Here is a 13,701-nt window from a genome sequence, read left to right as displayed (position 1 = left end):
GGCATTTTGGATTAACAACACTGTTTAAGATGACAATGCTCAATGTTATTTTGCAATAATAAGACAGAACAATTCTATACTATACCATAGCAGTTTAAACAGTTTTAAAATAACCATTTCATCAGTATTTATGGGTGAAATCCAACATTAGTTAGCAGACCTATCCTAGGAGCAATACAGGGATGTTGTCCTATATGTTGTGGCCACATGATTTATTCTTCAATAGCCTCTTCCTTCTGATTACAGAACCCTGGTTTTTATTTTTATTTTTACTTTCTTTAGGATTTGATTTAATGCACACATTATTACATTTGCATTAAAAGCTATCTTTTACTTAAATGGATTAAGAAAATGAAGTAAACAGGTGAGTCCTGAAAAGAGGAATGTAAACCATATTTGAGAAATATTTTAGAAATATACATTTATGAACATTTTTTCATTAAAAATCACTGAAGAGTCTTAGTATTAAATAAATGATTTCTAGAAAGTGCGTAAACGAAAAGTAAAGACACAAAGCAGAGTAAAAAGAGCTTCCCTTTTTCAAGTGTTGTAGAAAAACTAAACAAGAAAAACCCTGTCACTTTTAGTTACAAGCAAAAAACAACAACCCTTATATAAACTTGGGCACAATCCTCTCACACATTTGGCCCACAATGCAAGTGGATTGTATTCCTTGCATTTTACTGATTAAGGTGCAATCAATTTATCTTCCTAAACAAAAAAGCTAGTGTTTTATACTTCACTATGCTAATGTACAACAGAATAGCACCTAGTATTTGGCAATTATAATTACAGTAATTGTTCTAATAAGTCTGCCTTCAATAACATTACAGTAAAGGTTAAAACTTAGTAAGACATTTAATGAGCAGCACACAGTAGATACCGGTATAAGCAAATTGGATTTGGAATATTAAGCAAATTATTCTTTAAGTGTTAGCCTATAATACTGATACTCCATTCTCTTAGAATAATATGTAACGGTATCTTGAATTTCATTGCTTTCCCTTTTTATGTAACCAAAAGTTATATGTAAGCTCACATGAAATGTAGGACACATGTGAAATAATGAGGATCAAAAAGGTTACAATATGGTACTGTACTGAACAACAGAGTTAAGATCAACTCCTACACAAGGTTCACTTATACTAAGGTTTGTAATGCTCACTTCCGAAACAGCCAATGCGGTAGCCTCCAGATGTTTTGAACTACAAGTACCATCATCCCTGTCCACTGGCCAAGCTGACTGGGACTGATGGCAGTTGTAGTCCACAACAACTAGAGGGCACCATGTTGGCTCCTACTGTCCTAGTTGATTAACAATGATTTATTTGTAAAATATTTGTTTTTAATACTTAAAAAAAGCACCAGGTGGCAGCCACTGCTAACAGAATTCTAACAACACGTTACTGTTGGCAGCTAGAGCTTTCCAAGTGGAGGGAAGAGCAAGGGTACAAAGATTAAATGTAATTAAATTCAATCCCCATTATTTGTCATTCACTCAAATAATGTATGCCCTTTTCTACAGATCTGTTTTATCCTTTCCTCAATATTTGTAGATTTAATATTTTACTAGTCAATAAAAGCTCAATTTTCTTTCTTTAATGGGTGATGGTCCCAATTAGCAACAATAGATATACAAGACTGGAGCTATATTTGTGCCAGGAGATGAAGATAGGCACTAGGATTTCTCCACTTGCCAATTACTCAGTACTGGAAGGCTGAATTGGGCGCTTGTGCCAGTAGTGCATGTTATACAATGAACACAGGAAAGCCCACCTACCCCTTACACCTTGAGCTTGAGCTGCCCAGAGGTGGAGGGCAGTTATTATGGCAGAAAGATGTTTACACAAAATCATCAAGCAAGAAATCTAAGTTCAGCTCTAGACACTTTATAGACAGACACTCTTGGCTGCAAATCTATCTGAAGATGCCTCTTAACTGTTACTAAAAACATGCTGCTAATATTACTTATAGAAAACAGCCATTTTCATTCATATTTTATGTATTTATTTTTGATACTATGTGATGATATAGACCGCCCCTTCCATATGTTCATAGCTAAGGCACACAAGTAGTTATTTTATTTTACTTTTTTTACAAATTGCAGATTCTGAAGTTCAGTTGCTCCTACTTTATGCTATTTCAAAAGCAAAACATAGCGAGTCAATCACACAGGATAGAATATGATTTCCCCTATATTATTTGCAGCCTACATTTGAATTCACTGTTTGCTTTTTAGTAGGATAAACCGTGCATTCCTAAGACTTTTACCTTGGCCATTTGCTTCATAGTATTCCATTGGGGTACTAAAAATACCCCAATCAAGTCTCACATTTTGGCATTTTGTATGTTGTGTAGGTTATAACCACTGCTAATAATGAAAGTCAACCAATACACCTTAAGTTACATCATAATGCTATGAATACAAATGATACAGGGTCATTTTTAGAATGGTGTTAGAGCTTTCTAAAAAGGGTTAAGATATTTAGGGAGAATCTGAACTACAAGATCTGGTGTTCCTATTGATGGCTTCGCTTCCAGAGCAATGCCACCATTGAGTGGATACTTTCTGATCTCCTGTGGTTACATCAGAAATAAACAATCCACTACAGCTTCAGTTTTCAATGCAATTTCCAATGTTCCATGAGATTCACATGATTTCATTTTATTGTGCAAAAGATAACCCTAGATATTTTTTCCCAATGTCATTTCTGTCTCACATATAAAGAAGAATATAAAACTACGAGGGCCATCAAACATAACTTTACACAGAAAGTAAAGTTGCTTTCATTATTAACTAACCTAGAGTTTAGATAAAGTAATGGGATGAAGGCAAGAGGTGACTTAACACTTGTGCTCAAGTCGAGTCTTCATTCCATTGCATGATTGAGACATGTGATAGAGTACAATTCACAAATCAATTTACCAAATTATCTAAAAGTAATTCACTTAAAATTATCATGTCATACTACTCTTTGGGTTTCTATAGAACCGTGATCTGCTCCAATTGAATGCAAAAGGCATCAGTGATTTGACCTAACCTACACATTTCTATTTTAGTGGAGAAAAGATCTCAGAACTAAGCTACTTCAATGGGACCAGAGTCAAGCTTCACAAATCTAACTTCCATAAATCTTCAGTAATTTAGATGATACAGTTAACAAAGTGCAGAGATAAGTGGCACACATCCAGATGTGAGGACATACAATAAAGTGCCCAGCAGATTCAATGTAATTTCTAATAAACTGGAACATTACCAACACCACACTCTCAAAGCACTGGCAAACAGACCAAAGTGATGACTGCAAAAATACTGTGAGCTAACACCAACATGGCATGGCGGGTTTTGCTGCAGGTTCTAAGTGAATTGTGTTATCGGGTAGCCGACTAAGCATGAGTGGCTTGTGACTCTTGAGCTTATGAGCCAGGGTCATAAATATAGCTTCCACATGATCATTGTCATTAGGGTTTTTAGCAGACGTTTCAAACAGTGGCATGCTATGAGTGTCAGCAAATTTCTGAGCCATGTCCGTAGGGACCTGAATTGCACTTCTCAGATCGCATTTATTTCCAACCAAAATCCGGGGTATATCATTGGTGAGCAAGTGTTGTTTGCATTCTTCAATCCACAGTGGCAAACTATGGAAACTGGCAATATTTGTCATGTCATATACAAAAACGACTGCATGTACATTCCTGTAATAGTGCTGTACCATGCTCTTCCTGAATCGCTCCTGCCCTGCTGTATCCCAGAGCTGAATCTAGATGTACCGAGAAGGGGAGAGAAGAGAAACAAGGAAAAATAAATGATTTCACTTATGCTGGTGGAAAGGCATAATTTCAACTTTAACTCAACAGTACTTTTATATTGCTATGATTTCTGTTCATGAGGGTCTTTGAGGTCAGTGGTTTTATATCTCAGCAACAAAACATGAAAACTTTTGCTGTGAAGCTTCCTGCAAACACCTTTTTATACATCAGTTTTCCAAATCAGCTATACTAAATATTAGTAATTGTGTTTCTTTGACTGTAGATGAAGGTATTGCAGGAATTAAGAGCTTGCCAAGAAATTCACATTATGACATGAGTATGAAGATTAATTAGGATCTACGTGAGTTTAAGAATCAGCATGCTTACATTTCAATTAAAAAGCAGAGCTGTCATTGCTTAACATAATTGTACATGTATAAGGATGACACACCTTTCCATTTAAGCACTAGCTGGTACCCAAAGGTAACCAGGAATTCCATGCAGCTGGGTGCAGGCAAGCTCTGCATCTCTGCACCCAGCACAGAAACCACATGTTGCTAGAGGTGGGATGAAGAATTCTGCAAGGCCCTAGCAAACTAGCCTTGTGTTTGCAAACTTTTGTGAGCTTATTTAAACACTGGTACAGTGGTACCTCTACTTACGAATAACTCTACTTACGAACGGAGCTCCGTCCACCATCTTGGATGCGGTTTAGATAGGATTTTTTCTACTTACGAATTTTTAGATAGGGTTGCTTCGACTTACAATTTTTTTCTCCCAATGTATTCCTATGGGATTCGACTTACATTTTTTTTTGACTTACGAATGTGCGTTCGGAACGCATTAAATTCGTAAGTAGAGGTACCACTGTATAGAGATGCAGTAGGCCACAAGTCTGACTAAATATGAGAACATCTTCAAAACTGTGTGATGTTAATACATGTTCAGCACTCAGCACATGAACAAAAATTAGTTAGACCAAGGGGCTCAGAGGTGCAACTAACAGCATGTTTACAGGTGCAACTATAACATCAAGCCTCGGGCTCAGCGATGAAGCTCACCAGGGGACTTCCTTAAGTTACTGCACTCAGACTGTTGCAAACACAAATCTTGATTCAGGGGAAGTAGCTGAGATAAAAGTATAACAAATGACCTCCATATTTCTGGCCGTGTGTCAACTCCACGCAGCATAGATGAGCAACAGGACTGGAGTTGCCCACTCCTGTCGTGCATGGTGACCTGGTGTAAAAGAAGTCATAGATCATAGAGTTGGAAGGGACCTGACCACGAGGGTCATCTAGTCCAACCCGCGGCAATGCAGGAATCTTTCATCACCTGCACCTTTAACAGTATTGCAGCAGAGGCAATCTCAGCAGACGTCGCTTGCCGAGGCAAAGCACCTGCCTTTTCTGCACACACCTGTTAAAGGAGCAGCAGCCCTGGACTCCCGGCCACTTTGCATCTACTACGTGCCAGCTGCAAGGCAGCCGGCAGAACAGCCCGATTCTGGCAGAGGAAAAGCAGCCCGAGGAGGCGACCTCGGGTTTCCGCACCTTGATGCGCTCCCCGTCGATGTCGACGGCGCGTTCTCGGAAATCCACCCCGATGGTGGCCTCGGTGCGCTCCGGGAAGCGGCCCGCGCAAAAGCGGAAAGTGAGGCACGTTTTCCCCACGTTCGAGTCCCCGATGACGATGATCTTGAAGATGCGGGAGCGCGCGGGGGGCAACGTCCCCGGCCCCGAGTAGCTGCTCGACAGGCTCAGCTCCAGAGACGACTCCACCTCGGCCGCCGCCGCCGCCATCGCCGCCGGGCCCGTGAAGGCGCCTTCCGCTGCGCCGTCACTCGCGGCTTAGTCGCTCAGGCCCAACCTGGCGGAGGGATTCGCGTCGCGGCGGGGAGGCGAAAAAGGGCCGCGCGCCCCCGTCGCTCGCTCGCGCTCATTTCCCCCCTCCCTGACAAGGCGGGCGGCAAGCCGTCCCGCTTCGCTTCCGCACCTGAGGGCGGCTGCTTCACGCGTGTTAAGCCACGTAGGAGGAACAGCTCCGCCCCTTTCGCGGCATAGGCCGGGCCTGATAGGCGAAGAGGGCGAGGCCGTGGAAGGGGGCGTTTCCGCTCGCCTCAGCGCGGGGGACAGGGACGACGGGAACACCAAAGCTCGCGAGAAGTGGGGTGTTACCAACGCGTCTTTAAGTGGCGGGTTGGGGGCGGCAGCGGCCATCTGGCTGTCATTGTTCGTCAGCGCTAAGCTCGTGCCAGTCTCCTCCCTCAGTAAAGGCGCGTCTCACACCCCTGGCTGTCTCTCTCGTCCCCATATGACAAGTGGGAGTTATCCGGCGAGAATGATGGGCAGAAAGTTCCCAAGAAAGGCAATTCCCTCCCCCCCCAAAGACCAAGCCTTAAAACTTGCAGCGCCTCTGGCAGCAGCTGTGGGGAAAGCCATGAACATCAGCTTCTGGCTGGGCACTGGACCAACACGGCTCTTTCTAGCAAAGATCTGTTGCTCCAACAACAGATGGAAAAGGGTGAAAAAGTAGACCGCGCTCTTGCGCCTTTAAACAGCTCGCGCAAATAGAAGAGTGAATTTCGGTACTGGTGGGCAGCTGCCAAAAAGGAAACTTCAGATCAACCTGCTGAAACGCCCTTCTACAGAGTTAGCAAAGATGCAGGAACAGCGTCTTATTTTTTATACCAGCAGTTCCAGCTCATGGCAGAGATGAGACATCCTGGGCAATACATGAGCCTTTGAGCAGCAGCTTCTATTTACATATTGTTCTCTACTTTCCTGCTGGAGCCAGTGCTTTTCAGCAGAAACCATTCCTTTTTCTCCACTCCTCATATTCCTTTTTCTAAAAACCCAGCAACTTTGTCCTACAATCTTCACTTGATTTGCATAATTAATTTTGCTTCTCAGGGGGTGCAAAGTGCACCACCCCTTGCTCAGCTCCTCTACCTGCTTAAGTGGACAATATATTTTAAAAAACCCAACACAACCCTATACTTGCTTACAACGAGCAAGTACCACCAAAATCAGTGAAATGTGTTTCCAAGTAGACCAGCATATGATTATTCTGCCTCTGGGCTGCCTTGCTTTTGCCTTCCTATAGGTCACAATGATAATTTTTTAATGACCCACTACAAAAGGTGTATGTGCGTGCTGCTTAAATAGTAATGACCAGATTACTGTGTGAGTTTTTATGTGTATATGATGCCCACTATATACCTACCTTCAAAATTTATGTCACTGCAAGATCACACAGTTGTAACTATAATGAAACACACTATCCTTGGTAAAAACAAAAGCCACAAATGAGTGAGTTTTAGTTGACCGACTATCACTGGAAGAGGAAAAAGGTGTAAATTATTAACCCAAGCCCATCTCCTATTAGCAGAGTACAGTACTCTAGAAATAATGTGGCATCCTGAAAGACAATAGGGCTAATTCTAGAGCAGTTTCCATGGAACATCATGACTACAGAAAGTATTTCCTGTATATAAAGTGGCTAAGTTAAGGGGAAGAAAAACAAGCACGTAGGATACTAAGGTTTCCAGATAGATAACACTGAATATTTGCAGACTAGGCGTAATATTCAGCTCTTGGTTTAAATGTAATGTAGCAGAATGTCTCAGTAGCAGACAGCGAAATTATTTTCATGGAAATATTGTAGTACAGTTAACACAAAGTTATGACAAACTTCTTTTGTTGCCAAAACGGCAAGGCTCTAGATGAATGACAAGTCAATACTTTCCTTTAACATTTTTTCTTATCACAGAAAGAGTAATGATCTCTCTAAAGAGATGTACAACAGTCAAAACCATGAAGTGTCAACTGTCAAGTTTCTCATACTGCAAATTATTTTTACCATTTTCTACACTGTGCCTTAGATTTCTTATCGCAAACTTCATAGCTTATAAAAGTTCTCATTTAAATTTGTAGTCTTCATAAAGATGTTGTATTTTTGCAGAGATATTTACTATTAACTCATGGAACAGAACCATTACTGCCAAGTTGCAAATTACTGTTCACAACAGCAGCGATTGTGGGTTAGCTTTATTGGAGAAGAGGGGCAGGAAGGGGAAATAGTGTCTCCAAGCACTGCTGCATTATGCATTGTGGGATTTCACCAACACTAACAAAAAAGCTATTATAAGTAATTCATGTTACACTGGTCTTACACTACATCTCTTCCGACAGCAGTTTGCAAATTCTATAGCCACACAGCTCTTTTTCAAAACATTTTATTGCATTATATTTGGTACCTTATGTTTGACAAAGGAAATTACATCTGTAACTGCAGGAATAAGAAGCTTGTCTGTTATTGAAAAAAAATATCGGGCCCGTTAAAAGTTACAAAGTCATGGGCTTGCCTGAAACAACTGAGCAAGAAATATATTCTTAGAAATGTAGGGCTTCAAGTATTACAAACCTGTGACACTGTGGAAAAGTTCCAGAGGTATCTAAACTGCAGCACTTTTTTCTGCATAACGTGAACAAGGCCTGCTGAGGTTTTAAACAATTAGTCTCTCAATCAGTCACAAATTGGTAGTCAGGAATTCCACTCTTTGAAATTTCAAGCCATAGTTATGTTCATTTATATTTTCACTGTACGTGAAAAATACATGCTGTCTTTTTAATGAGTTGGTGCCACATCACAGTGCATAATTTCATTTGGTTCTTGCATTACAGTTTTAACATGTGCAGCCAAATGATGCTGTCATCATGCTCATCTCCTGAACAGCAGTGTTGATTTCTTTTCAAATTTTAATAAAAACAAAGTATGTTCTAACTGGTTCCTTCATTTAAAAACTGTGGTGCAAGAACACCAAACTGATCACGTGCGGTGAATTTCGGAGACACAACAAGCTAATTGAACACCTTATGTTTCGTTATTTTGCTTCATATTTTAAGTCCCAGTCTCTACAACAGCATTATATATGTATTGCAGGTTTGTCTGCAAATAGTGATTCACATTGCATACTTCCAAAGGGTAGAATCATCTCTGTATCAAAATCAGTCAGATGTTAAAGCCCCAACAACTCTTTGTGCTCAGTGAAAAGGATCCAGTGCTAAAACAGCATTTTTGCTGTCTGAGATAGTCATCTCAACAAGACAAATTTAAAGTAATATTTCTGCCACACACCTGCTCCAATGGGTGTTAAGCCTTCAGATTCCATATAAATTAGTTTAAAATGGGGTATGTAGATAAAGGATACTTTTCAATTTTAGCAGTGCTTAGTTTTTCTTTTAACTGAGCCACCTATATCCAGTAATACGTTACTTTATATTATATACTCATCAGCAGGATAAAAAAAGTAAAACTTTGAAGGCAACCATTTTTTACTCCTTCCATTCTGTGTAGGTTAGAACAATTCAGCAGGTGCGTGACAAAAATATTATACACCAGATACGGTCCAAAATCATTCCACTCCTTTTAAAAAGTTCATATTTCATTGGCCAGTTCTTCAGTTTCTGCAGATATATCTCCATTAATTGTGATCTTCATATCATCTTCATATCCAGGGGGCATAAAAGCCAAAGCATAAGGGAAAAGCTTATGACAATTTGCTCTGTACATTTCAGCTGCTTCTTTACAGTCTCCAAGGCTACCATCATTCAATGCTTCCAATACCTCGATACAAGTCTAAAATGTGAAAACAGTGTTAATCCTTTAAAAAGATCCTGTGTATCAATTCACATTACTGCTAGTTCTGTTTTCATTATTTTAAAAGATTATTTTCTTGCTTGAATGTTTAGTATTTACATGTTTCTTACCTTACGTTAGAATACTATGAAAAGTATGCTTTTTCTGCTCCCTAGAGATTTATTAAATATTACAAGTTGTATCGTTTGGAAAAGGTACACCTGAAGCTAAGATAATTCTGTATATCAGACATATTTACCTGAAGATTTCTGTTTGTGAGGGATTCATCAAGGCAAGTTGCCAGCTCCACAGCTCTTTTCTGGCTAGTAGAATCCAAATAATACACCATTTTGGCAGCTAGAAGAGAGGAGAAGTCATTCAGTTAATCAGAAAATTGAAACAAAAATGCTGCGATCTCTTTAAGTTACTTTCAGATGTGGCCACTCTGTTTTTTTTGCAAGTGGGCATTTCCATTTTGTAAACTAGATGTGCCCTTTGGGTAGAATAAGCCCTGAGTATGTGAGTAATTGCAGCAAGGCCAATGAGTTTAGGATCAAGATAGGAATCTTATACCCTGGGTCTCGCATATGGAATGGGAAATGAAGTGCTTACTAACTCTCCCTCTCACTTTGCTCTATAAACCCTCTGACTTGTATCTGAAGTGTTCTATTAATGGAATGGCTTTCAATTGAGCAGGAGCTCCCACTGACAAGTGGCAGAAGTTCTGGAGGATCCCCCAGGTGAAGGGTTTTAACTCAATGGCAGAGCAACTGCTTAGAATCAGATGGACCAATAGTATATGACAGTTTCCTATGTCCTAACTTTGCACAAAGTCTTCGTAGCACAAGGGGCTCCATGGGCTGGGGTACACTTCTGCCAACTGGATTTGTCTGTTTAGAGAAATTCAGGATCCAAGCCTCCATTTGTAAATATGGAAATGTGCATGCAGTATTGAGAGATCACAACCTAGAAAGGTTACATTTTAACTGCAATTTCTTTCTTGTCAGTAAGAGATAACCTAATCTGTCAAAGAAACAAAAGCAAAGTTGCAAATTCTGCCTTGTTGTTGTTTGGAAAATTTATAAATGGAACTAACTGCAATAACATCAAACACAGAGCTTAATGTCAGGGCTTAATGTCAAGTAATAGAAAAGGTTCATGCAGCCTTTTTAAACAATGGCAAACTGTTACCATTACACAGTCTAAGAGTATTTAAGAGTATATAACTTATCTTAGTAAAACTAGTATCATAATACCAATATCCTATTACTTTGATAACTGCCTACTACAAAACACTCCTCTCATTAACTAGTTATGCTTAAATGTTAAAGATAGGGTTTTAATAGCATTACTTTAAGGTCTATCTCGTCTTTGTGCTACTTTTGCTGAGCCTGTGACAGCAACTGTGAAAGTCATTTATTTATGCCACCTCCTTTGCTCAGCTACTTCATTACGAAGAATTAGTTCAAAAAATCTGAAACGCTAGAATTATAATATTATGAGTCTGCATATCAATCATGCAATGGAACAGTCAAGACATCCCAACTCTAAGATGGAAATAAGCAGCAGTGTAATACTGTACTGGGTTTCAAATGACTAAACTTAATTAAAAAGAAATTGCACAGGGATGTTTATTTTTAATATGAGAGAGCATTCAAATATTTGATCCCTCACACAAAACTGAACATGTAGCTTGTCTCTAGTATCCTGACTCTCGACTTTTGAAAGAAATACATTCTAATGTTTTTCGATTGATGAAAGCCATCTTGCCATAAACTGGCATGAATGCAACTGGTATGGTAGACAAGATCTCACGTGTAGGACCAAGAGTGGTACATTACTAGGCAGCAAAATTAAAAACTGCCAAGATAAACTTGGAATATGCAGCAAATTACATACCAGATAATCTGTGTGGTAGTGAATCATAGTTTTGTTTAAGGAAAGTTTCATTGAAGTTCTTTGGATTAGTTGCACCAAAAAGCCGATTCATTTCTTGATTCAACACTGTTCTGACTGTTTCTGGTAGATCTTTGCTTTCAGAAACTGTAATGTTAGAAAACACAGTTAACTGCTGCAGAATATGTTACGCTTTAATACACTTATTAAAAATTGTACAGTGGTACCTTGGGTTGCGGACCCGATCCGTTCCGGGGTACCGTTCGCACCCTGAAAAGTCCGCAACCCGAGTGGCGCTTTCACGCATGCAAGAAAGTGCAATGGAGCACTTCTGCACATGCACACGTGGCGGAACCCGGAAGTAATCACTTCCGGGTCCACAGCGTTCACAACCCGGAAAAACGCAACCCACAGCGGAGGCAACCCAAGGTTGGCCTGTCAGAGTTAAATGAATAGTAGTTTTGAATTAATAGCAGAATGGGAGACACTTAATTCAATATGCTTGCTTTATTTATTTATTTTAAAGAAAAAAATCAATCATTTAAACTCATGAACTACAGTGGTACCTTGGTTTACAAACTTAATCCATTCTGGAAGTCTGTTCTTAACCAAAGGTTCTTAAACCAAGGCGTGCTTTCCCATAGCAGTGGGGGACTCAATTTACAAATGGAACACACTCAACAGGAAGCGAAACATGTTCTGCTTCCAAGCCAAAGTTCACAAACCAAAACACCTACTTCCGGGTTTGCAGTGTTCTTAATCCAAGTTGTTCATAAACGAAGCTGTTCTTAAACCAAGGTACCACTGTACTATATACTGAGTGACAGAAATTGTCTTTCTAGTTCAATGCTACTTATTCTGGTAAGTTTTGGTTCTCCGGGGTGAAATTTGATAATCATTTGGAAGTACATAAGCCCCGCTTTACAATGAGAAACCTAAAATAGTTGTGGACAGAGCTTTCCTGCAGTTTGTCTATATCCAAGAACACTGCCCCACCCCAATCCCAGCCATTCTTTTCTTTACTGTTCATGTACTTAGTCAACATATTGATTCTAAACAAAAAACAAAAAAACACCCTAGTATTGTGCAATTTCCCCCCTTCTCTGAAGAGGAACATAATGATAAAAGGTAGCATACTGAACCAGGCATTTTAAACTTGCAAGTATTATGCAGTAACTAAAAGATTAAACTGAGGAAGGAGAGAGAGAAACTGGACAGATCCATGCACTCTTTTTAAAGAAATATCAAAACAAATCAGAAAATAAAATCAATTGTGTTGTTTGTATTTGAGTAAACTGCTCAGAGTCTTTATCAGGTATAAGGTATGACTGACTATAATAGCGTCTGGAATTATGATTTCTAGGTTCATACCACTGCTGAAGAGGTGAATCATACACTCATGGAGCCATGGATGACTAGGGTCAATAGCAAATGCTCTCTTCACAGACTGCAGCATAAGGAGGAATTTTTCTGCAGGAGACAAAATAAATTGGCACCACATTACAAGAGGTTCTAATGTACTAGGGAATCAGACTTGGCGAATAAATACAACAGAAAGCCTCACTATACTTTAGATGTTATGATCAATATAATTACATTTGAAATTATAATGATTAAGGGATAAATGAGATGAAGGTCATTATGTTTATGTTCTACATTTTCAGCAGAGGGATATGCCATGGTCATGCAACCTATACACCAATATAACAAGTTTTATTCAACTTAAACACAGCGAGTTCTGGGAACTACGAAACAAAATAAGCTGACTTGGACCTAAAAAGCCTCATGTGCAAATGGAAAACATTTCTGCTAGCGAACTGAAGCTTTTCTAGCACACCACTACTGCCTTCTAAAGGCTTCTCCTAGAAGTTGGGGGACCATTGTAAGCAGTGTCTGATAATGCAGAGAGTGCTGTTGCACTCAGATCCTGCTTGGAGGCTTCCCAAAGGCATTTGTTTGGCGACTGTGACAAGCTGCTGGACTGGAAAGCTATGGAAAGGGGGAAATCCATAATAATAATAATAATAATATATTATTTATACCCCGCCCATCTGGCTGGGTTTCCCCATGTGTACAGGGCATTTGGATCAAGACTTAGCTTCATGAAATATTTTAACTATGATACGGTATGTTTATGAAATTATTTTTTATTTATATGGCAAATACTGGAAAGTTATTGGTTTTATAAAGATTACTATTTTTTTCTCATAAACCTGACATACTACAAGAGGCAGCAATGCCTCTTAGTTTTCATACCAAATGCCAAGCAGTGAGAGTTAGATTTTTTTAAAAAAGTAATCTAAATACCGGACGTCAACATCTCTTCCAGACTGTCAGTTCTGACAATCAAAATTTGTTGATATAGACCACCTTAGTGCCAATGGAGTCCTCAAGCTCTTGGCAATCACAAACAAT

General features: G+C 39.5%; 2 protein-coding genes across 2 annotated transcripts in view; both read right to left on the bottom strand.

The window, feature by feature from the left end:
* Positions 1-31: 31 nt before the first annotated feature.
* Positions 32-6,570, bottom strand: RAB33B (RAB33B, member RAS oncogene family). The gene is made up of 2 exons (XM_035111787.2): positions 5,304-6,570; positions 32-3,761 (listed from the first exon to the last, which is right to left on the bottom strand). Exons 1-2 carry the CDS (start codon positions 5,550-5,552, stop codon positions 3,321-3,323), a joined length of 690 nt encoding a protein of 229 aa, XP_034967678.2. The 5' UTR covers positions 5,553-6,570; the 3' UTR covers positions 32-3,320.
* Positions 6,571-7,973: 1,403 nt separating this feature from the next.
* NAA15 (N-alpha-acetyltransferase 15, NatA auxiliary subunit) overlaps positions 7,974-13,701 on the bottom strand; it is a 39,993-nt gene continuing 34,265 nt past the window's right edge. The window contains exons 17-20 of the mRNA XM_035111786.2: positions 12,658-12,756; positions 11,290-11,433; positions 9,650-9,747; positions 7,974-9,390 (exon numbers count right to left, since the gene is read on the bottom strand). Coding sequence (XP_034967677.1) covers positions 9,190-9,390; positions 9,650-9,747; positions 11,290-11,433; positions 12,658-12,756 — 542 coding nt within the window. The 3' untranslated portion in view covers positions 7,974-9,189. The remainder of the gene's footprint in view (positions 9,391-9,649; positions 9,748-11,289; positions 11,434-12,657; positions 12,757-13,701) is intronic.

This window comes from Zootoca vivipara, chromosome 9 (genome assembly GCF_963506605.1).
Source record: "Zootoca vivipara chromosome 9, rZooViv1.1, whole genome shotgun sequence".
NCBI lineage: Eukaryota > Metazoa > Chordata > Lepidosauria > Squamata > Lacertidae > Zootoca > Zootoca vivipara.
This window is presented reverse-complemented; position numbering and strand designations above follow the sequence as displayed.

Bases quoted from the DNA above. Each gene is read 5' to 3' on its own strand.
- RAB33B (XM_035111787.2), bottom strand. From the start codon at position 5,552: ATGGCGGCGGCGGCGGCCGAGGTGGAGTCGTCTCTGGAGCTGAGCCTG. The intron at 3,762-5,303 runs GTGCGGAAACCC...CGGTACATCTAG, and splicing joins TCGACGGGGAGCGCATCAAG to ATTCAGCTCTGGGATACAGC.